We start from the raw sequence: 23,489 nt of genomic DNA, 5'->3' as shown, positions 1-23,489 counted from the left end.
GACACACAGGGACAGCCAGGGACACACAGGGACACACAGGGACAGCCAGGGACACACAGGGACACACAGGGACACACAGGGACAGCCAGGGACACCCAGGGACAGCCAGGGACACACAGGGACACACAGGGACACACAGGGACACACAGGAACACCCAGGGACAGCCAGAGACACACAGGGACACACAGGGACAGCCAGGAACAGCCAGGGACACACAGGGACACACAGGGACAGCCAGGGACACACAGGGACACCCAGGGACACTCAGGGACACACAGGGACAGCCAGAGCTGAGGTCCCCTCTCAGCTGGGGCTCCTCTCCAGGCTGAGCAGCCCCAGCTCCCTCAGCCTCTCCCAGAGATGCTCCAGGCCCTTCCTCAGCTCCAGGAGCTCCACCCCAACCCAGATCTCAGTTGAACTGAGGGACTTTGGTCTGTTTCTCTTACCCTGGAAGGTTTCTCCTCTCAGTTTAGGGAGTTTCGTGTTTTTTGTCTTTAATTTCACTCTGGTGCTGAGTTGCTCGTGCTGGGTGAGATCTGATCAGTGGTGACACAACGTGGATTCAAATGTGTGCTTGGAAGCTGACAACCTCTTCTTTATATGTGGGTTTAGTTTTTTAATCAGAGCCCTCCACCACTGATTTATTAATTTCTGCACGTCTCAGATGCACCAAGGCTTACAAGCATCTCAACAGAAACCTTTTGTGTCTCTGCTTGCCAGGGCTTTTCAATTCTCTCTTTCTCATTTAGATTTTCTTCTCAGTCTCCTGTAAATGCCACTCAGCCATGGGCTTTGCTCCTATTGTGATTGTCAGGAGTGGTTGAATTCCCACCCCCCAGGCAGGAGGGATCCCTTCCTTCTCCAATTGTGGGGCTGCTCCTCCCAACATCCAGGGATTATTTTGACAGTTCAGAGAAATTGCTTTGATTTTGTGCATTAATGCTGCTCTCAAGCCTTAACACCTTTTCTTTTTCTTTTTTTTCTTTTTTTTTTTCCCAGAGCTTGCTTTGTTGCCTCGTCTCTGCTCTTCAGGAGCTGTTTTAAGTAGTCAGACTTCCACATTTGCCTTGAATATCTTCTCCCTCTTGTTTGAAGTCCCTGCCTTTAGAAAAGGGTTTAAGTCATTTAGTCTTTCACTGCTGTGGTTTCAGAGAGCACTTGGAGTGCAGCTGGTTTAAGCTGAAGGATTCCAGGGAAGTTCTGACTCTGGGGAGAGCAGAACTTGGGACAGACACACTCTGCCCACATTTCTGCCATGGAAATGTGACATTTTATTGTCCCCTTTTCTCCAAGCATTTTCTCCTGAAATATTCCTTTTTGGAGAGCACCAAATATCCTTTCCTTCCTTTTCCTTGGATAGGGACAAAAAGGAGGCCAAATAATGCTGACCTCTGGTGCTGTGCTGGTCTGAGGGATGATTTGGCAGCCAAATCACAGAATCCCAGAATGGTCTGGGTGGGAAGGGACTTTCAAGATGATGGCAAGGACATCTTCCACTGTCCCAGGGTGCTCCAAGCCCAGTCCTACCTGTCCCTGGACACTTCCAGTTGCTGTGTCCCAATGTGACACAGACTTTAAACTGGGATTATTTTGCTCATAATTTCCTGGGTTTTTCTGTTTTCCCAGCTTTTTGCAAACTGCCAGAGCTTTTCCTGGTGTGCCTTTGCTGTGTCCTCATGGAACCATCCCACATGGGGCTCCCTGCCATGGCACAGCTCTGTTAGGAGCTAAATCTGAACTGGAGAGGTCACACATTTTTCTCTGCTCTCTTTGCATATCTCCTTGTTGATAAACCCTGGAGGTCCTGGAGCTCCTCCTCCTCCAGCTTAGTTAATTCACTATCTCACACTGTGTCCTCCTGTATCTCCAGGTTCCTCCAGCTCTTTGGACACACAATTAAGACATTTCCACCTGTGCTGCTCCAAGTTCACCTGTGGATAAAGCTCTTTCTCTCCCCATTTCTCTGAGTTTCTTGGTGTTTTTGTTGAGGAAGAACATCAGCCCCTAAGAGCTGCTGGAACAGGGATCAATAACAATTGGATTCTTTCTGATCGACTCCAGGAGCCCCAGGCAAGGAGTAACATTTGGCAATACAAGCTCAGAGCAAAAATTCCCTCCAAGTCCCCCTCCTTCCCTCTCTCATTATCAGGCATCACCTCTCAGCTCCTGGCAGCTCCTCACACACAACTCTTTTATCTCCAGCCTTTCCCCATCCTGATGAGGTGGAAGGAGGCTCATTTTCCCCACAAGGAGCAGTTTACCAGCCTAGAACAATCTGCCAGCTCTTGCCACAGCCCTCCCTGTCATTTATCCATCCCTACTAAAGCTGAAACCTTCCCCAGCTCAGGAGGGGCAGATTTAATTAACCTGCTATTTGCTGCCCTTCTCATTAGACCATTAATGAGAGTTGTAATGAGTCTGGCTGTGATGGTGGTCCCAGTGGCCTGTCACAGCACATGCCCTCCTCTCCATACATCAGCCACTGAACACTGGGTTGGGATCTGCCAGGCAGGAACAGGGATTCCTCCATGGAATGCTGTGAGAAGTCATTCCCTGGTCCAGCAGGAGCTGTCAGGAATGAGCTGTTTGATGCTGCAGCGTGGTGTGGTCCTGCCTGTGGGGTGAGGTGCAGGGCTCTCCCTCCAGCCAGGCTTTGGAAGGCTGAAATGAACAGATCTCCCTCCATTGTGCTCCTGGGTGCCTTAGGAATGGTTAAGGAATGGTGACACACCCCTGGACACCTCTGGAAGCCTCCCAATGCCCAGCTGGCCAAACAAAACCCTTCCATCAGCACCTGGGGATGGAGATGTGCACCCTTGTGCTGCTGGGTGGCAACAGAATTCACGTGCCAGAAAAGTGCCTGAAATTTCATCTGAATGTCACACCTAAAATTCCCAGGGAACTGGGATGAGTTTGAGAGGAGCAGTGGCAGCTGCAGTTCAGGAGCTGGCAGCTCCTGGGGACATTTGCCACTGCAAGAGTCCCCCTTGTCCCAAGGACAGGTCCCTGCTGCTGCTTCCTTCATGGAACCACAGAACAGTGCCCCAGGGATCCAGGGACAGCCCCAGCTGCTCTGGGCACCCTGTGCCAGGGCCTGCCCACCCTGCCAGGGAACAATCCCTGCCCAATATCCCATCCATCCCTGCCCTCTGGCACTGGGAGCCATTCCCTGTGTCCTGTCCCTCCATCCCTTGTCCCCAGTCCCTCTCCAGCTCTCCTGGAGCCCCTTTAGGCCCTGGAAGGGGCTCTGAGGTGTCCCTGGAGCCTTCTCCTCTCCAGGTGAGCACCCCCAGCTCTCCCAGCCCGGCTCCAGCCCTTGGAGCTTCTCCATGGCCTCCTCTGGAGTCTCTCCAGCAGCTCCAGGTCCCTCCTGTGCAGGGCCCCAGGGCTGGGGCAGCTCTGCAGGTGGGGTCTCACCTGAGTGGGGCAGAGGGGCACAATCCCCTCCCTTGGTCCCCCTCTCTTCGGGATCAGCCCAGGACATGCACAAAACAGAGCAGAATTCATCCCTGGTTCCTTTGTCACCCTGATTTGCTGGTGCTGCCCCGTGTGGGTCTGACCAGGCTGTGCACAAGGGACCAGGGCTTGGGCTGTTTTCCAGAAGCAGGGCTGTGTGAGGGGGGTGTCACCCCAAATAACAGCTGAGGAGGAAAATAGGAAGGGAGAGGCCACAGGTGGTGAGGCAGAACCAGCAGCATCACATGCAGGGAGGAAACATTTCCATGAGTAGTGATGTAGAATTTGGACTCTGGAACTGAGGGGAGATTGGCTGAGTTTGCTCTGAAAAAGACCTCAAGGAAGGGACAGCAGAGACAGAGGCTCCACAAGTAAGGACATTTGGAACTGACAGCTTCACTCCAAAGCATTCCTGGTTTTCCTGGGAGAGGTCCTGGCTGGGGGGGGTTTGCTGGGCAGTTTTTGTGGAGTTTTGGGGTTGGGAGGTGGGAATACTGAGCAGGTTTGGGAACCGAGGCTGGCACCAAGAACATTTTGGGAAGTGATGTCTGGAGAGTTCCTGCTGGTACCAGCAGGGTTTTTGCTCCTTGTCCTTGCTCTTGTCAGAAGCTGCATAAATGATCTCCCCAGGGAAAGGAGAGTTGGATTTCACTTTTCTAAGAAAAAAAAAGAGCAGGAGAACACGAGGAAATGTTTTTTTCTCTCTTCAAATCCACAAGGTTTACTCTTCTTTTTCCTTGACTTGCATTATATGAGAAATCCCCCCCAGAAAACCCTGTGAATATGCTGGGATGAGGCTCTTCCAGGCTAAAGAGATGGGATATTCTGCTTGGAAATGAATATATTACCCAGGAGGTGTCATTTGGGTGCCTGATGCTATTGTTCCTGCAGGTTTGAGCTTTCCAGTGGCATTTCTGTGATTCTGCTGTAATTGCTATTCATAATTTGACCAATTTCTTCCTTTTTTTCACTTGAGTTCATTCCTTTGACAAGGTGATTCATATTTCCCCCACATCAGCAGCTGGTCCTTGGTCTCCCTTCCATGCTGAAGGAGGTGAATTAAACAAAGATGGCAAATGAAACGGAAAGAAATTCACTTAGTGCCATGAAATATTAACAGGCACTTATGGGAAGTGAGCCCTGCTGCTCTGGAAGGGCTCTGCTGGAGGGAGGGACCTGCAGGGTGACAATTCCCCCGGACATTTGCAGAGCCTGGCTGTGGTGATTGTCTTCAATCAAATTGGTGGTTTGGTTCTTTCAATTAGGAAATGAGCCCCAGGGGCTGCCCTCAGGGACAGCCTGAGCCTGGGTGCTTGGTGTGGAGGAGGAAGGACAGCTGGCTGTGCCACCAGGGCGTGCTGGGGTGACAGGAACCCCCAGGCCTGGTGACAAACAGCTCCCATGGAAAGGAGAAAACACTGTTCCTATTTAAGGAAATCTTCTTTCCTCGGCAATGATCCTGCTTGAAGAACTTGTCTGTGGAGAGGGATGCCCTGCTGGGAGGAGAGCCCGCCCACCAGGATGGTTTATGGACAATAACCCATGGATGGATGCTCCAGCCCCTTGCTAAGGAGTGTGTGTGGGAGCAGAACTTGCTGACCAGATCCTGGTTCTAATTCCTTATAAACCTGAAAACCAGAGAATTCCCAGAGGCCAGGGAAGGCCAGGGAAAGTTGGAAGCAGCAAGTGTGAAAGCTCCAGAGGTGAGGAGAGGCTGCTCAGCTCAGGATCTGTGCTGTGGAGAAAGAGGAGATATTAACAGAGCTAAGGATCTGGCTAGGATAAAGAATAAAGGGATAGAAATACAGAGAAAAATACCTGGAAAAGCACTGAAATGTGCTGTCAGGGAGTCACCATCGCTGGAATATTCCAGAAACATGTGCCTGTGGCACTTGGGGATGTGGTTCAATGGCACTGGGTTGACACTTGGAAATCTTAGAGGGGGCTTTTCCAGCCTTTCCACAATTCTATGAAATACCAATAATTTCCACTGCTATATTTCCCAGATTTTTTTTCTAAACCCAGTTGTTTTGTGTTTTTTTATTCTGATATCCTTTTTAAAGATATTGATGTCACAATTATTTATTGATGGTGTCACCTTGATGTCAGCAAGCCCTGGGCTTGGACCAATGTCCTGGTGGATGAGATGTGCACAAATTCCCCCAGCCTCTGCTCATGGATCTGAATTATCATAATAAATTCAGATTTATGTCAGGCACTTGATTTCCGTGGTGGAGAATATCCTGCCTATGGAATCAATGGGCAGTTATTAAATGGATTAAGAACCAGGCAGCTTAAAGCCCTCAAAATGCGATTGTTGGTGGAGGATCAGTGCAGAACAAGCTGCTTGCACAGGAGCTTTGCAGGGTTCAGCTTCCACCCTGCTGGATTTCCCTATTTCCATGAATGATCTGGAAAACATCTATAAATGACTGGCTGTGAAGTTGGCAGGGATTTTGACTGGCTGACTGGGATTTTGCCCTGACAGATAAAGCTGAAGGCTGGGCTCTAATGCAGAGCAAGTACAAGTGCCTGGGAGGCTGGCAGCAGGGAAACAAGGATCTAAATCCAGCCAGGTGCCTGGCCATGCGTCTGGGAGCAGGGAATGGGAGCTCCAGGTCTAAAACTGATTGAAGGCCACGCTGGGGAACAGCTGATTATGGACATTATGGGCCTGTAGTGGGGAAATGGATGGACACAGGGAAGAGGGGAGGCTGCAGGCAGAACAGGAGCTTTTATCCACCTGGAATGAAAAGCAGGAGGGGGCTCTCATTTCTCTGCCTGCAGTGAGACCTTGAACTGAGGACTTTGGGCATGGAAATGTGGTGTGAATTCCTGGTGGAATTCTGTGGGGTCTCAGGGTGGCTGTGAGGTGAGGGCAGCTCAGCCCAGCACCAGGGGCTCAGACCCTGCTGGGCTGCAGGATCCTTTCCCCATTGCTCATTTCCCAATTTCCAGGAAAGCAGGAGGTTGTATCATGAGCAGCCTGTTGTGTCCTTGTTCAGCTGGGCTTCACAGAGCTGCACATTTCAGAGGAATGTGTTTGTCTGTAGAGCTGTGGGTGTCCTGCTCCTCACCTCGGGAGAGTGGCTGAGTGAGCTGCACTCACCTGAGACACACTCACACTCACCAAAAACCAGTCCCAGCTTCATCTGGGAATGAAAGGATGAGCCAGGGGTGTGTGCCAGGAGCTGGGAGAGATGCTGAGGGAAAAGGGGAAGGAGGGAGAGGGTGAGCATGGCCCTGGAGGCTGGAGGGGCCTGGTGTGTCCCAGAGGGATGAGGAATGTCCTGAGCCTGCTGAAGGCCACGTTCAGGTGGAGACCTCACAGATCACCGCAAGGCTCTGGTCCTCCAGCCTCGGCAAGGGGAACAAGGTGTGAGCAGGGCAGAGAAATCTGATCTCCAGTCCCGTGTCTGCTCTCTCCTGTGGTCACTTCCAGCTGTTCTAGGCAATGGGGCTGTGGCTAAGGTTGGAGTTGGAATTCTCCCCCTTCCTGTCCTGCCTGGGGCCGTTTGCTCACTCTGCATCCACACACACAGCCAAACTGAGGCCATGGGGGATGTTTGGAACAACTGTCCCTTCCAGGCTCTCTCCTAAACTTCATCCCTGCACTCCACATGATGCAGATGCTGGGCTGTGAGCAAAATCTGAGATAATGTTATTTTAGAGGAAAACAAAGGAAAATGCTGCCTTGGGCAAGGGGGCTTTTCCAGAAGCTGTGGGGGTGGGATTTGCAGCTGGCAGGGGGTGCAGTCCCAGATGGCTGGGGAGGAGCAGGTGTAAATTCCATCTGGAGCTTCACCTCTCCTCTCCCTGAGTCATTCACACACACAGCAGCCACCAACGCCAGGTTTGGAGCTGCAGGAATCTCTCCTTCTTCCTGAGAAGATTTTGAAGCATTCTTGAGGTACTTTGTGGCCCATGGGAGACCTAAATCATCACAGGAACCCTCGTTTCCTTCCTTTGAACACCTGTTTATCCCTGATTTTTCACAGATATGGCACAGATAATCCCAACTTCTGGAGGAGCTGCTTGTGATTCACAGTGAATATTTTGTCACTTCATTCTTCCCAGCGTGGGGATGGAATGGTGGCAGGATCACACATGATCCTGCTCGTGCAGTGCTCTGGATGCATCCCATCTGGAGAGGATGGGAGTGAGGATTGGGACCACTCAGGATGCCCTCAGTGCAGTGCTGAAACGAGGAACAGCTTTTCTGGTCTCATTCTTTGGGATCTGCTGGGCTTGGCTTTACTGGGCTGGGTGTGGGTTTTGGCCATGGGACTCTTGGCAAGAGGCAGCGGGACAGGGACAGATTTGGGGAAAAAATCCTTCCCTGGCAGGGTGGGCAGGCCCTGGCACAGGGTGCCCAGAGCAGCTGGGGCTGCCCCTGGATCCCTGGCAGTGCCCAAGGCCAGGCTGGACATTGGGGCTGGAGCAGCCTGGGACAGTGGGAGGTGTCCCTGCCATGGCAGGGGTGGCACTGGATGGGATTTAAGGTCCTCTTCACCCAAACCATCCTGTGACAATACCATCCAAACCCATAATCCTGTGACAGCTGTGACAATGCCATGGCTGTTGGTGGCTGTCACTTGGAGAAAGTGCAGCTGTGACATTTCATATAACCCTGGAATGGTTTGGGTGGGAAGATGCCTTAAAGATGAATTCATTCCAAGCCATCTGGTTATCCCAGGAAGGAGCCCTTCCTCCTCCTCCTCCTCCTCCTCCTCAGCTCCCTGTGCTCGGTGTGGCCAGGCCTAGCCTGGCAGGTGCCCAGTGCAGCCCTGAGAGGTGGATCAGGATCACAGCAGCTACTCAGAGCTGCTCTCCCACATTAATTCAGTGGGATTTGGAGAGCTCAGCAAGTGCCTGCAGGCTTTCAGGGATCTCCTCCTGTCCTGCAGCCTTCCTGCCTGTGCTCTTCCCCTTTTCATGCCCCTTTTTCCCAGGAGTGCCTCAAGTTCTCCACTTGCACATTCCAGGCCATGTGCTTTCACCTTCCCTTTGGGCACTGGGCTTTTTCTGCCTCTCACCCAGCTCCCACAGCCTTGGCTCCCTGCCTTTGGCACAGCCAGCCCCTGCTCTGTGCATCTCCAGGAGATTTTGCCCTCTCGTCCCGCTGTCGCTGTGGAATCTGGTCCCTGGCAAAAGATCGAGTCAAACTCACCTGCTCTGAGCCAAATCCCCACAAATCCCCTGTGCTCCATGGAGTCCAGAGCCTGCTGCTGCCGTGCTGGGGCTCTGTGGTGTCACACTGGTGGAGAGGACACCAGGACAAGAGTTTGTGCTGTGTGTTCAGGAGAGCTGGACATATCCGTGGTTATTCCAGCTCCAGACATGATCACACCCTGAGGAGCTCCTGCATCAGGGCAGAAACCAGTTCTGAGCAGGGAAAGGGAACACCAGGAGTTTGGATGGGCCAAATGCAGCATCTGAGACCTGCACTGTCTGCACAGAAAGGACCAGGGTTGGACTGGGTCAAGCCCAGGACTGGAATAAACCCACCTAAGAGTCTTTCCCACAGGAATTCTCCATGTTTTACTTTAAGCTCATAATCTTCTCTGTTTAAAAGATCAGGAGCTTTCCTCTTCCAGATGTGCCACAAATGGAAAGAGGACAGGTGGCAGCCCTGCAGATTTGTTGTGTATTACATGAGAACAGCTGAAAATTCTCCTTGTGCTGATTGACCTGGCAGGGAGAGCCCCACCAGGTGAGGGGCAGAGCACAGCACTGGCAGGAGCACTCACTGCAGAATGGACTGGTGGATCCATAGGATTTTCCAGTGCATATCCATAGGAAACAGGGATAACTAGGTCAGGTTTTCAGTGCTTAAGAACCTCAAAGATTATTCCTGATTTCATGAAAATAATTTTAAATACCATCTTTAACCTGTGTGGGGTTGGCCAAGTCTTTATTTATTGTTCCTTGTGAGGGAAGGGAAGTACTAAAATGGAATTTCTAGAGAATCTGTGGAACTTCTGTAAAAGTCCTCCTGAACCCCTGCATAAGTTTGTTAAAACCTCTGCAGCTGTCCATCTAAATCTGTGCAAAATTCCATCTGAATCTCTGCAATAGTCCATCCAAACCTCTGCAAAGTCCATCTAAATCTCCTCAGATGTCCATCTGAACCTCTGCAAAACTCCATCTGAACCTCTGCAGAATTCCATCTGAACACCTGGAAAATTCCATCTAAACCTCTGCCATGGTCCCTCTGAACCTCTACAAAACTCCTTCTAATCCTTTGCAATTTTCCATCTGAACTTCTGCAAAATTCCACCTAAACCTCTGCCCAATTCCATCTGCACCTCTGCCATGGTCGAGGCTGCCCCTGCACCCCAAGTTCAGCCCTCCCACCCCAGCAGTGAAGAGGAAAAGCTGTGGAGTACAGCAAAAACGCCTGGAGCAGCATTCCCACAGGCTCCTAGGACTTGGAATCGCCAAGAGGGGAAGGAAGGTTTTATTCCATGGAAGCTCTGCCTCAGGCTGCTCTTTGCCCAGGGCTTGGTTGGAGAAGGTGCCAGGGAAAGGCTCCCACTGTTTAGAGCTGCATTCCCAGCCCTGTCTACTCCTGGATCCCACCTCAGGCCAGCCCAAATGTCCCTGGCCTGGCTCCCTGCAGATCTTCTCACCTTCTTTTATTGGAATCAGGACTTTTCCCATTCCCTGGCCTCCCAGGGCACTCCTGGGCTGTAATAATTGATAATTGTTATTGTTAACCTGGGACCTGATGACTCCCATGATATTTCCCCTCAGAAGGGTTCTGGTGACCTTTTCTCTGAGCAGCTCTCACACCTCTGTGCCTTGCAGCAAGCCTTGGGAATTCAGCAGGATAAAAACCCTCTGGCTACAGAAGAAACTTTAATTTCTCTGCTCCTTGTCGAGTTCTCATTCAAATGGGCTGAAATGCAAACTGTTCACTCTCCCCTTCTCCTTCCTCTCCCTGCGGCTGCTGAGGGAGATGCTGGCAAAGCACCAAAAGCATAACCCTGACCAAATGTTTTTAGGCTAAATCCAGGCTGCTGCCAAAATTTTGGGAGTGAGGAAGAGCCACTGGCAGGGATGGGGAGCCCCACATGTGGGAGCTGTTTTGGCACATCCAAAGGAAGGATGGAGCTGTCCCAGGGGAGGTTTGTTCTGCCCTGAGCTCCTGGAATGAGCTGTGGAGCTCAGCCCCCAGCCATGCTGAAGAATCAGTGTTCAAACTCCCTGGAGGTTTGGGAGGATGGAGTGGAAGAATTGCACAAGATATAACTCGTTTTTACCTTCTTCACTTCAAAATATCCCTGCAATATTAAGTCCAAAAATCGCATTAAGGGAGTGTGATTTAAGAGGAAAAGATGAACACCAGAAGTGAGGAGATGGCACATCCTCTGCCTGCCTCCCTGCTGGGATGCATTACAGAAATGACCTTTCAGCCCTGACCATAGCTGGGATTTTTCCTGCTCACACCCCATTTAGGGCACAGCCTGGATGCTCCAGAGGGGCTGTGCTGCCAAAGGCAAGGAAGAGCACCTCAGTGCCAGGGTTAATGGGTCTGGATGCAGTCTCAGAGGATGATGTGGGATCAGGGACAAGTCAGGGCTGAGGTTCAGGTGCTGCCCCTACTGCTGCTCACATCCCAGCAGCTCCAGGTAGGGCTGGCACAGGTCTCACACAGAGCTGTGCCAAACCTGCTTGCACAACTCCTGCTGCCTCAGGCCTCCAAGGATGTTCCAAAGGGAATTAGCTCTCTATTTTTAGGCCACTGGGATTCATCACCGGTGTTCTGGTGTGAGCTGGGGCTCGAGCTCCAGCCCCTGGACATGGAGTGATTCAGAGCCCCAGAGCTCAGCCACCCCAGTGACCTCGCTGATTGTCCCACCTAAGAGGAGTGTCTGGCACCCAAAATCCCCCCCGAGATGCAGAGGTGCCTCAGGACCTGCTTTGGCCCCAGAATGTTGTTCTGCAGCTGCCTGAGGGTGGCAGGGACCCCGCAGCTGTGACTCTGGTGCCTGCCCCAGGTGTTTCACGGTGGCAAAGCTTCACCCCATCCTCTCCTCCCAGCTGGAGCCGCTCCAGCTGCACCATCATGCTCCATCCTTCCTCTCCGCTGCAGAAGGGAGGGAACCTCCAGACTACACCGAGTCCATCGCCCTTCCTCCCTGACCTCTCCATTCACCTCCGCTTGAAATGCATCAAACCTCTTTCCCTGGCACAGGCACAGCCCCACCTTTGGCCACAGGACAAAGCAGGAGGCACCAGGAGCAACCAAAAGCGGAATTTCAAAGGATGCCCGTGGAATTTCAAAGGATGCCCGTGGAATTTCAAAGGATGCCCACTCTGAGCAGGGAATTCGGCAGCTCCAGTGTGTCCCTACTATAAACAAAGGCAAAACGCTGTGTGCATCAGCAAAAGGCTTTGTATTGTAAAGTGCTCCCTTTATGTCCGAGCAGGAGAGAATTCCGATGATTCTTGACCCTCCTCTGCAGGAAAGGCACATTAGAATATCTCCAGATCAATGGAGACGGGAGCAGAGCAGCGGGGAGAGGCCGTGGCTCAGCAAACGGCACCACACTGCAGCTCGCTTTGGCCTCCTGAAAAAAAAAAGTTTGCAAAGCATCTGCTGGAGGTCCCCGGAGCCTTTTCCTTCTAATTGCCACGTTTGACAAGGCGATGGCCCGGGGGAGCGGTGGAGAGGCAGATAATGGACCCACTTTAATTGCTTCCAGTTCCGTGAATCAGAACACTCGGGATGGCAAAAGGGACGCGCTGCACATTCACTGAAGGAGCTTCCTGGCTTTTAAGAAAGCTGTGGAGGAACAAATGCTAAACTCAAAGCCAAAGTCTTGGAGGGACTGAAGGTTCCAGGTTCTGGGATTTCTTTCATGTTTTGCTTTTGACAGGAACACTCCAGTTAAGTTTTAATCGTGTTCTGAAAGAGGGAAGGATGGTTTCTCCGCTAAGAGAGGAGGGGACAGGTGTCGTTCCAAGAGCCTTTTCCTCAGGGATGGGCACTGGGATGGGTCCTGAGGTGGAGGAGTCCAGCTGGAGATGGAGGATCCAGCATTCAGTGTTGGTGGGAGCTCAGAAGTCAGGATGGATTTATCTGGAAGGTGAAGGGAAGATGCTGCTCCCCACTGGGAGCTGAGCATGGCATGTTCTGGGAATGGGCAGACGGAACCTTCTGACCTCCCTCATCCCTGACAGCCCTGAATCACAGAATCCTGGAATGCTTTGAGTTGGGAAGGACCTTTAAGTTCATCTCATTCCACCTCCTGACACCTTCCACTACCCAAGGTTGCCCCAAGCCCCGTCCAACCTGCCCTTGAATGTCTCCTGTCCTGGCCTAAGGGCACGGGGTGTTTTTCCTGGAAAAGGAAGGAGCCCATGACCAGAGCCGAAGCCAGTGCTGCAGGAAAACAAATTAAAATATGCCAGTGCAAGGTCTGGGTGGCTCAATGCACTCAGTGGCCGCTGGGGTCTGGGACACAGAGACCAGGCACAGCTGCTGCTTGGACACCAGACACTGGAGAAGGATTTTGGAGGAGCAGGGAAAGTCATGCAGGGTCCCTGGGGTCTCTGTCACGGCACACCCAGCCTGGCTGGGGCCTAAAGGGTCACCTTAGCTTCCCACGGCTTCATCCACTGCTGTCCTTCCCCTGGCCCTGCCCTGGCTGGGCTGTGTCGTGGAGCAGGCAGGACACGGCTGAGCTGCACGGCAGCAAAGTCACTGGAAAAAGGCTTTGGGGGATGATTGACAGGAGCTGTCTCGGTGGAAGGAGCTAATCCGAGCAGCTCATGAACACCAGGTCCCTAATTAAAGCGCACAGCCTGGCCCTGCTGTAATTAATTTCCCGGTGCTGCTGGCTGGCAGCGCTCTCGGTGCCACTGACTCACTGCTGGCAGCCTCGGGGGCATCAGAGCGGGACAGGAGAGCCGAGCCTCGAGCCTTGGACTGGAGCAGGATGTGCCCCTTCCCCCTGGAGCCACAGAACTCCACTGGAGCTGGGACAGGAGCCTGGCCCGGGAGCTTCCCAGGCAAGAGAGATCCTGGGGATCACCTGTGCCCGCTCAGCTGCCGGGATGGGCGGCACAGGACAGGGCTCATGGCTCATCCTCTGCAGCTGCTTCCCATCCTCTCCTCGTGTAAACGGGGATTTACATGGATTTATTGTGCCCTTGGCTGGAGCTGGGACAGAGATGATGTGATTCCTCTCACTGGGGAAGAGGTTTTTGCATTCCTTCTGCTGTTTCCCATTTATTCCTGAGGCTGTGGGATGCACCTGGGCTGTGGCTGGATTTTCCCCAGGCTGTGCAGGGAGAAGCAGCCTGGGGACAGCGGGACCCTGCCCCAGTGTCCCAGTCCGAGCTGTTTGCTGGAGTGGGAGGTGTTACATGAGGAGGTGACTCCCACTGCTCCGGTGCCACCCGAACCACGGAGCTGCCGAGAGAGGCTCCAGAAAATCCCATTTCTCTGCCCATGGGGTTTCATTATCACTGCACAGGGATGGCCAGAGAGTCGCCAGCACTGTTTTAATTTCCCAGGAGGCTGCTCTTGCTGTGCCATGGCTGCAGCAGGCAGTTTCAGTTGTCTCATTTTACTGAGCTTCATGCAATGGGACGTGACGTGTCAAAACATGACAAGGCAGCCAAAATGTGTCACAACACTGCACTCAAACTCTGCCTTGCAGGGTTGCTCAGCAGCTGATAGCATCAGGCTCCAATTATCTCTGCATGCTGAGCTGGGGTTTTTATCCCTTGTGGAATTTGATATATGGGAGTGTCCTGCCTGTATTGGCCTCAGATTTATTAAGCACATATGGTGAATCGTTCTGACCAGACTGACACCCAAACCTGGGATCCCCACCCGTTCTTGCAGGAAAGAGACTTTCCCACCTCGGCTTTTCCAATTGTTATTCCTTCAGTAAATATTTGGTGAGGTTTCCATGCGATTTAATTTGTTATTATTGGTGTTTGATGTGGTTTTATTTGCCACAAGAGCATCTGCCAGGCTCTAAGGGAGGTTCAGCCACTGCCTTCAGATTCCCCCTTGGGAATTTGTGAGGCTGGATGTGGCTCCAGTCTCCCCAGTTCATCCCATTCTGCACCGTTGGACTTTCCTGTCTGGCTTTTTGAATTCTGCTTTTTCACCTTACTTTGTAATGAGGCACCAGCATTCTGGAACAATGTTTTGAGGTTTTCAAAGGAAAAACCCTCCCACAACAGCAGCAAAACCCTCCCACGAGAGAGGCAAAGCCGCTCTTTCCCTGGGCTGGAGATTCCCAGTGATGGGGAGGATGTGCCCTTTGGCCAGAGGTGCTGTGACGAGCTGGGAAGAAGTCACAGTGTCCCTGCTCACATGTGCCATTCCCAAATGGAGCCTCCTGCTGCTCAGGCTGCTGCCCATTCATTTCATCTCCTGTTTGGAGGAATCAGACTAATTACTGGCTGCTAATTGCTGGAAAAGCACTGCTGGTACTGCCTCCCCTTGGGAAGGGGAGCAGGGAACAGCCTGGCTCTCCTCAGGTCTCTCAGCAGGACCTTCAGGGACCTTTTGGAGAAGGTGTCCCTCTCCTCCCTCCCTCCCTCCAGGCTCATTCCCAGCTCCCCAGCCGGGGAATTGGGTGAACCAAAATGCTTCCTTGGGATTCCAGAGTAGCCAAGCTCCTGGGGAAGTGGGTGGGCATCACCAGGAAAAAAAATGTTCCTCTCTGGGGTTTTCCAGCCCCATGGAGCTGGCCAGCATGCTTGGCCCGTGTGGAATCTGTTCCTGCCTTGTACACTGGTGGGGTCCCTGAATGAAGCCTTGCACGGGACTTTCTCCTACAACAGCACGATGGAAAATCCTGCTGTTTCCTCTTCTTCCTTAGGAAAAAAATATGGGGAGACATGAAACAGGAATGTGTGGCTTAAAATTTTGAGCAGGGGAAGGAAAGGATCCTCTTGGCCCTGAGACTTCTCCAGGCAGGTCTGACCTGAAAGTTATTCTGGGAATGTCTCACAGTTATTTCTCCAAGGAAGATGAAATCAGTCCAAAATTATCTGTGGAAAGTCACAGGTATGTTTTGAGAGCAGTGTGGGGACACCTGCTTGTTTGGAAGAGTTGTTCCGTGACCCTGCAAAGTGAGGAGCTGGTGGCACTGCTGGGATGGGATTTGGAGTTTCCTGCTACATCCCTGGTCCTTTTCTAATGGCTGAGCTGTGCCAGGCATGCCCATGGCAGAGGGAAATGCCACAGAATTCGTTCCCTTTGCTCACAGGTAAGATATTGGGAACAGGGCTGATGTTGGATGTGCAAATGCGAAGCGTTGATCCCTCTCTTTCATCTCCTGAGGATGCAGGGCAGACGAGGTGCTGGGACTCCATCTCTGCAAGTGTGCACTGATCTAAGCTCTTGAGTTGAGTGGCAGAGTCCCATTTGCAATCCTACATTTTAATCGCTGCCTGCCCTGGCATCTGTTTGTGGTTGGTGGTGCCGGACTCGGAGGGGGAATTTCAGGCTGCTCTGCAAAGAGAAGCTCTCTCCGTGACCCTGCCTAATTCCCACCCTATTTCTGTCACTCCTCAGGAAGCAGACTGCTGATTTTGGTGCTTTGCTTGAACATCCCATCAGAAGTGGAGTCCTGCCCCGGGGCCTGCGTATGCTACAGTGAACCCAAGATCACCATCAGCTGCCAGCAGCAGGGGCTGACAGCCATCCCCACGGAGATCCCCATCCAGAGCCAGCGCATCTTCCTGCACAACAACCGGATAACGCTGGTGAGGGCCACCAGCTTCACCTCCTGCCGCAACATGACCATCCTGTGGATCCACTCCAACAACATCAGCCTCATCGAGCCCGGGGCCTTCTACGGGCTCACCAAACTGGAGGAGCTGGACCTCAGCGACAACACGAACCTGAAATCCATCAACCCCGTCACCTTCCGGGGGCTCGTGCACCTCCACACCCTACACCTGGATCGCTGCGGGCTCCTGGAGCTCTCCACGGGGCTTTTCCGAGGGCTGTTCTCCTTGCAGTACCTCTACCTTCAGGATAATAACCTCCAGATCCTGCTGGACGACACTTTCATCGACCTGGCAAACCTCACGTACCTGTTTTTGCACGGGAACAAAATCAAGAGCTTGTCGGAGAACGTCTTCCGCGGGCTGATCAACCTCGACCGGCTGCTGCTGCACCAGAACAGGGTGAGCCTGGTGCACCGGCGCGCGTTCCACGACCTGGGCAAGGTGATGACCTTGTACCTGTTCAACAACAACCTGACCGTGCTGACGGGGGACACCATGGCCCCCCTGGTGTCCCTGCAGTACCTGCGCCTCAACGGCAACCAGTGGATCTGCGACTGCCAGGCCCGCTCGCTCTGGAATTGGTTTAAGCAGTTCAAGGGCTCCTCCTCGGAGCTGGAGTGCCACCTGCCCCCTCGCCTGGCAGGGCGGGACCTGAAGCGGCTGCAGAGCTCCGACCTGGAGAGCTGCGTGGACTCCTTCAACCAGATCCGCACCAGCGTTTTCAGCACCAAAACCAGGCTGGGGAAGCTCCCGACGGGGCTGCCCCCGCTGGGCTCCCACGACGGCTCCTCCAAGTGCTGCCACCCCGAGATGGACAAGTCTTTCATTTATGAGGCTAAGGGCAAGTCAGGGCCCTCCTCCCACAGCAGCCGCTCGTCCAACAACCACCTCAAGGAGAAGGAGAACATGTCCAGGCCCAAGTACATGGAGACGGACCCTTCCAAAAATGGCAGCAACAAGCAGATAAACGATTCCCCCTTTGGGACCTTCCCCAGCATTGTAGACCCTCCTTTGACCAAGTTGAGACCCGAATTTCTAGAGCCCATTGAACCTTCCACAGTCCCAACCAAAAAGAGGCAGGGCTGCTCTAAAAAGAACAGATCAAAGGCCCAGTGCCGCCTCACCCAGCAGGGGAACAGCTCCACGTTACAGCTCAGCCTAAGCCTTTTGATCCCCCCCTTGGTGTGGAGCTTACTGTTATTCTGCTAAAATTAACTCTTTTCCTGGGTTGATGACACTTTAATACTCGACTTTTGCTGACCTCCATAAATGTTGCAAACAAAAGCAGGACTCCCATCCGCCCTGAGAAAGCTTTGTTACACAAAACTTAACTGGATGCCTTTATTAAAACAAACAAACACAAAACAAAACAAAAAAAGACAAATACTGAGATGTACATAATTTATTTGTCCTGAAACCTGTGAATTATACCTTTGGTCTTCAGAACTGCACTTGCCCACAAAGCAGCTTTTTGCTACAGCAGATGGTAAAGAAACGTGGTTTATTTACAGGAAAAAAGAAAAAAAAAAAAAGAAGTGTAAGAAATGCTCTGAAAAGAATGTCTAAAATCTGTTTGTAACTTGCCATCACACTGAACAATGTTGCAGGTTTCCATTTGCAGAGGTAATGGATTTGATGCTGTTTTAATCCTATGTTGATGACTCTTGCAGTTTTTCCATCTCCATTCCATCCTTCACACCACGTTTACAGGCAGCATTTGTTAAAGAATGCTGCCTTTCCCTTCACAAGATTGCAGTATATATAGATATGCATTTTATTTTACTTGTGTACAAGTATACAAAAAAAACCTATAAAATAAAGATTTCTTTTTCCTAAGTGGTTGTCATCTGCGAGGGGTGAAGGACTCGGAGCAGCTAAAAAGATGAAGATTTAAAAGGATGTGGAGTGTGATCTGAGCATTTAACACCACAGTGATAAATAAGGCATTTTTGGATGGTTATGCAACCTTTAACTGGTGCCAGCAAAGGGTTTGGTTGTGTGAAACATGCTCTGCTCATGCTCCTGTTTCCCTTCAAAGTGTCCCACCTTCTCCTGGCATCATTCAGGTTCCAGGGTGATCAGAAGAGCAGGAAACGCTGGCCCAGCCCCTCGGAGCTGGGGTAGAGGAATGTCAGGAACACTCCCAAGATTTGGGCAGGGCCATTTCTCTCCTGCTCTGCACAGATGAGCTTGGCCCTGTGGTAGGGCCTGAGTGGAGCAGCACTGGGATTTAGGAAACAGGGGGGACCTCCCCAGAAACACAGCTCAGGTGCCCATCCCTGGAGTCACCGTGCAAGAGGCTTCATCTCCAGGGGGACCTTGGGATGCAGAGAAAATAAACCATTAGGGTGTGTGCCACCCCATGGGACCCAGTGGGACATAAAGTGGAGCTGGCTGTGCCCTCCTGGCACTGCAGCCACCCCCTGGGCCAGGCTAGGAAGGGTTGGGCACGGAGCTTCTCAGGAGGCTGCTTTTCCTCTCCTTGCTTTTCCTCTCCTTGCTTTTCCTCTCCTTGCTTTTCCTCTGTTGCTTTTCCACAGAGATTCTGCTGTTCCACTCTCTCCTGTTGGGGTTTGGAGGTCTCTGAAGGCAGGAGCAGCCTGTCACACACAGCTGGCAGGGGATGGGGGTCAGAGAAGGGGAGTGGCCCAGTCCCATGGGAATGTTCATTCCAGGATTATGTGTGGAAGTCAGGCTGGGGGGCTCCAGGCTGCATCAGCCCTTGGGCTCCCCAGCACTGGGACTGGTGCTGAGCTTCCCAGGAGGAGGAAGGCACTGCCAGCCAGGGCTGAAGGGCATCAGCAGGGACATGGCTTCCTTCCAGCCTTGTTCTAGACCTGATGGCTCAAGAGGAGCAGAGGAGCAGGAGGATGCTTGGATGGCTGATGTCCCACCCTGGGCTGCTGTGGTGCAGGGTCTGTGCCTCACTCCGGGGTGCTGCTGGATCTCAGCTCTGTCACAGCTAGCTCCCACCTGGGTGGGTGACAGGCAGTGCCCAAAGGGCTGCATTCGTGATCTGTCTCCAAATCTATCCCTGTGTGGCACAGACCCCTGGGAGTGAACACCTCCCTCGTGTCACTGAGATGGGGACAGACCTGTCTCTCCCAGCTGGGCAGAACAGCCCTGGGACCCCAGCAGATCCCACTCCTGCCAGCCCAGCTCCATGATCCAGCCTCTGTAGAGGCTCCAGGTGTGTTTGGGTGCAAATTCATTGTCCTGCCAGAAGGACGGAGCAGGAAACCAGTGCCTGTGCTGGGACAGTGCTGGGGTGAGCTGGCCAGCCCTGCCAGCCCTGCTGTGTGTGCCCAGTTTGGTGGGCACTTGTCCACACTCACAGGGCACTGACTGGGACCTCACCAGCCACTTCCTGACATTCCTGCTCTGATTTGTCCCATCATGTCAGCACTGAAGGATTTCCCAAGGTCCTGCATTCTCTATCTCATCCCAAAAAACGTCATCGAGCCTCTTGAAGGATTCAAACCTACACTGGACTCTGAAGCTCAAGAGCAGAGAGCAGCTTGGTTACGGGGTCAGCACCACCCCAAAGCCCATGGAAAAGCTGGAAGATTTGCTGGATGCTGCGACAGGCTCCCATGGAACCTCCTGTTTGGGTCACAGGCTCAGTGTGACTCCCTTCTACAGCCATTAGTGACTCTTGTGGTCCAAATTCCTGCTCCATGGGCATGAGGAAGCCAGAGCAGGTGGCAAAAATGCAGGATGAGCCTGCAAAGGAAAAAATGGAGAAAGAAGAGACCATTGTGGCATTTCCCCCAGCAACTGAAGGGCAGAGCTGGGAGCTGGGCTTGCCCTGCCTAAAGCAGGATCTCAGGGAGTTTGGCTCCCTGTGCACAATGCAAAGCAGATGAGGAATTCCTGTCACTTACCCTGAATGGAGCAGGAGCTGCACTCTGCCAGCCCAGTGACACCATTCCTGCTTTCTAGAGCTCGGCTCTGCTGTGCTTTCAGTGGTTCCTAGGACTATACATTGGCCACAAGCCCAGAAGAGTCCCTCGTGCTAATTTCCTAGATTTCCTGCTGTCCAGATGCCAATTCCTGTGTTTACAGCCATTAGAAGGCCATTGGAATGACAAATATTGGAGAAGGGGATGCAGTGGGCAGTAGGAATTCTCATAGAAGCTTGGTCTTCCAAAGGCTGAGCTCTGGTATTGGTGAGGTAGCAAAGGAGTTCACATGAAGGGAGTTTGACTCCTGCTTTGTGCTTTGCTGGGGTTGGCACAACTCTTCTGGATATTCCCAGACTTGTTTTACACTCGGATGTCACTGACTTGAGTGGGATTCACCAAGCAGGGCTCAGGACCTTACTGGCTGTTCTCCATCTCAGGATCCCTCCTCTCCCTTCCTTTCTCACCATGCAAGTCACACTCAGTTTTCTGCTCCTGTCACTGATGCCAGCAGTGAAATCAAAGAGACAAAGTCAGCAGCAAGGAGCCAGGAGGGACGAGGGAGAATGGGCTCCCCATCACCAGCAGAGAGTGCAGCACTCAGCACCCACTGTCTGTCCCCTGGCACTGTCCCCTGGCACTGTCCCCTGGCACTGTCCCCACACAGAGCCCTGGCAGGGCTGAAGAGGCAGAAACACCACAGGCCTCCAGCAGTGGTGGGAACACACCGTGTTCATCCCTCATTCTCCAGAACTTGTCTCCATGGATTGCTGGCTGGTAGTTCCATGCAGGAACAGAACCAAAATGCTTCTTTGAAGTTTTCAGGTCCATCTGGAAGGACGATCCAAGCTGTCAATGAGATGGTTGTGCCCCTCCTTGTCACATGGAAAGGTGTTTATCCTCTGCCCCTCCCTCCCCCTTCCCATCCTCCTGCTCAGGGATGGGGCTGTTCCTCTGCCTGTGGACGGGGAAGAGGATTCCAAAGGCCTGTGCAGGTGGGGATTTGTCCCACCTGAATGGGGTCCCTGACACACAGGTGTGGTGACCCCACTCCAGGGGGCCCCATCTCTGCTGCCAAGCTACAACACCTGATGTGGACAGATTTGGAGGAAGAGAAATTTCATCCAACTGGATTTGAAAGATTTTTTTTTTCCTTTGCAAAAGGATAACTGTGATTCACTGGGATGAAAACTCCATGGAAGGATCTTGTGGCTCTAACGTAATTTCCATCAGCGAGATCCTTCCCATCAAAGCTGGAGTCAAGAGAAGGGAAATGCAATGTGGAAGATGCTCCCTGTGATGGCCTGGTTCAGCAGGTGTCCTGGCCATGGATCAGGAAGGACTGAGGTGCTCTGGCACCTGTGGCTCAGGCAGTTCAAGTGTTCTCTGTTCCCTTGAGGATTCCTCCCTGTTCCTGCCCAGAGCCCCTCCAAGCCTTTGGAATATGAACAATCTGAGTCTGGGCAGTGACTGTGCCCCGTAGAGCTGGAGCTCATGGCTGCAGCTGCCGAGTCAGCCCTGCTGGGAACAGCCAGCAGTGACTGGGAGAGACTGGGAGAGACTGGGAGAGACTGGGAGAGACTGGGAGCAGGACAGGGGCAGCCAGAGGGATCATGGGCAGGCAACTGGGGCACATCCTCTGCCCACAGCAGGTTGTGTCCCCAGGAGTGTTCCAGGCATTTTGCTCCATGCAGAATGACAGAATCATGGAATATGCTGAGTTGGATAGGACAAGGATCATGGAGTCCCCTCTGGCCCTGCCCAGACCCCCAACATCCCACCCTGGGCATCCCTGGAGCTCTGGCAGCCTCGGGGCCGTGCCCATTCCCTGGGGAGCCTGGGCAGTGCCAGCACCTCTGGGGGAAGAACCTTGCCCTGCTCTGCAGCCTGAGCCTGCCCTGGCCCAGCTCCAGCCCTTCCCTGGCCCTGTCCTGCTCCCCTCTGTCCTGCTCTGGTGGTGTCTCTTGGCTTCAGACTTGAGGAATCCACAGTTGGCTCAAATGTGTTTGTTTCCCCACTTCTCTCTCTTTCACTGGATGCAGGAGGAGCTGCCTTTGCCTCTCCTGCCCTTCCCCTGGGACAGGGAGCTCCCATTCCCGAGCTGTTCCCCCCAACAGCAGCACTGGGGCTCTCCCCCTGCTCAGCTTCCTGAGCTGAAATCAGCTCCTTAAGGAAGCTCACCTGAGTCCTGCTTAGCTGCATTCGGGGTCTGGAGACCCTTTTCCCAGGCTTTTTTGCTCATCTGAGGCTGGAGTCTCCCCACTCCTCCTTGGAGTTGGGGAACCAAAGGAAAAGCCCCAAATCCCACAAGAATGAGGAGAGCAGCACTGAGAGCAGTGTCAGGGAGCTCCTGCCCTCACCTGTCTGTGGAGACACCTGGGCTGCAGGCAGGCATCTCTGCTCCCTCCTTCCCCAAAAGATGATCCTGGGGCAAAGTCCCAGCTGGCTGTGACTCCACAGGGATGAGATCTCTGCTCCTAAAGAGATTCCCCATGACCCTGTGAGCAAGCCATGCTTCCCCATCTCTGCTCTGGCACAGAGCAGATGATCCGAGCTGCTGAGTTTTGCTCCAAACAAACATGATGCATAGAAATAATAAAGGCTGGAAGGGTTTTTAATTCCAAGCTGTGTTTCTGGATTAGTTCCCCATCATTAGGCAGTCAGGGAGTAGAGTTACTGCTGTTCTGCCTCCCTCTCAAAATCAGGAAAGGATAAAAAAACCCGGAGTCATTGAGACCTGGGGGCGGGCAGGAGAGCAGAGAACAGGCAGGAGAGACAGGATTTTTTTTAGGGATGATGTTGGACCACATCTTGGGTGCATGATTGCTGGTGGGAAGCTCTGGAGACAGCAGAAACTCTGCCTACGACCATGGTGAGGGTAAGGAATCTGTGAAAATCTTTTTCATAAATCCAAAGTCAAACATTTGAGTCTGGCTTGGGCCAGAAACTCTAATTAGAGCCCCCTTGATTTGTGCCATAAGTAGGACACCACAGGGGGAACTGCTGAGGCAGGTGAGACTTATTGGAATTGCATCCCAGGATATCTATAAATAGGGATAACAGAGGCTTGGCAAAAAGAGGCACAATGAAAATAACCGTGTACCCTGCCCACTCACTGAAGGATGAGGCGCTTCAAATCTCAGAGTGACCCACCTTCCGTGCCGGTGGAGACTTGTTCTAGGTCAGCAGGTACCAAAAAGGCCCAGCTGTCATCAAGCACAAAAACAGGGCCGTTTTTGGGGATGAAATCATCGCTTTTGATAGCCTGCTGCACTCCACATGGCAGCGACACGGGCGCTGCTCGCATGACTCACGGGCTGGGCTCCTTCGCAGCCTCTCGCTGGTGGGCGGCTCCATCTGCA

General features: G+C 52.7%; 1 protein-coding gene across 1 annotated transcript in view; it reads left to right on the top strand.

Moving 5' to 3' along the window:
• The window catches only part of RTN4R (reticulon 4 receptor), a 90,540-nt gene extending 72,479 nt beyond the window's left edge, over positions 1-18,061 (top strand). The window contains exon 2 of the mRNA XM_015644327.1: positions 16,008-18,061. Within this exon, the coding sequence (XP_015499813.1) occupies positions 16,008-17,434 (1,427 nt within the window). The 3' untranslated portion in view covers positions 17,435-18,061. The remainder of the gene's footprint in view (positions 1-16,007) is intronic.
• The last annotated feature ends 5,428 nt before the right edge of the window (positions 18,062-23,489 follow it).

Source organism: Parus major, chromosome 15 (genome assembly GCF_001522545.3).
Source record: "Parus major isolate Abel chromosome 15, Parus_major1.1, whole genome shotgun sequence".
NCBI lineage: Eukaryota > Metazoa > Chordata > Aves > Passeriformes > Paridae > Parus > Parus major.
Note: the sequence above shows the minus strand (reverse complement) of the source record. Positions and strands in the feature narration are given on the sequence as shown.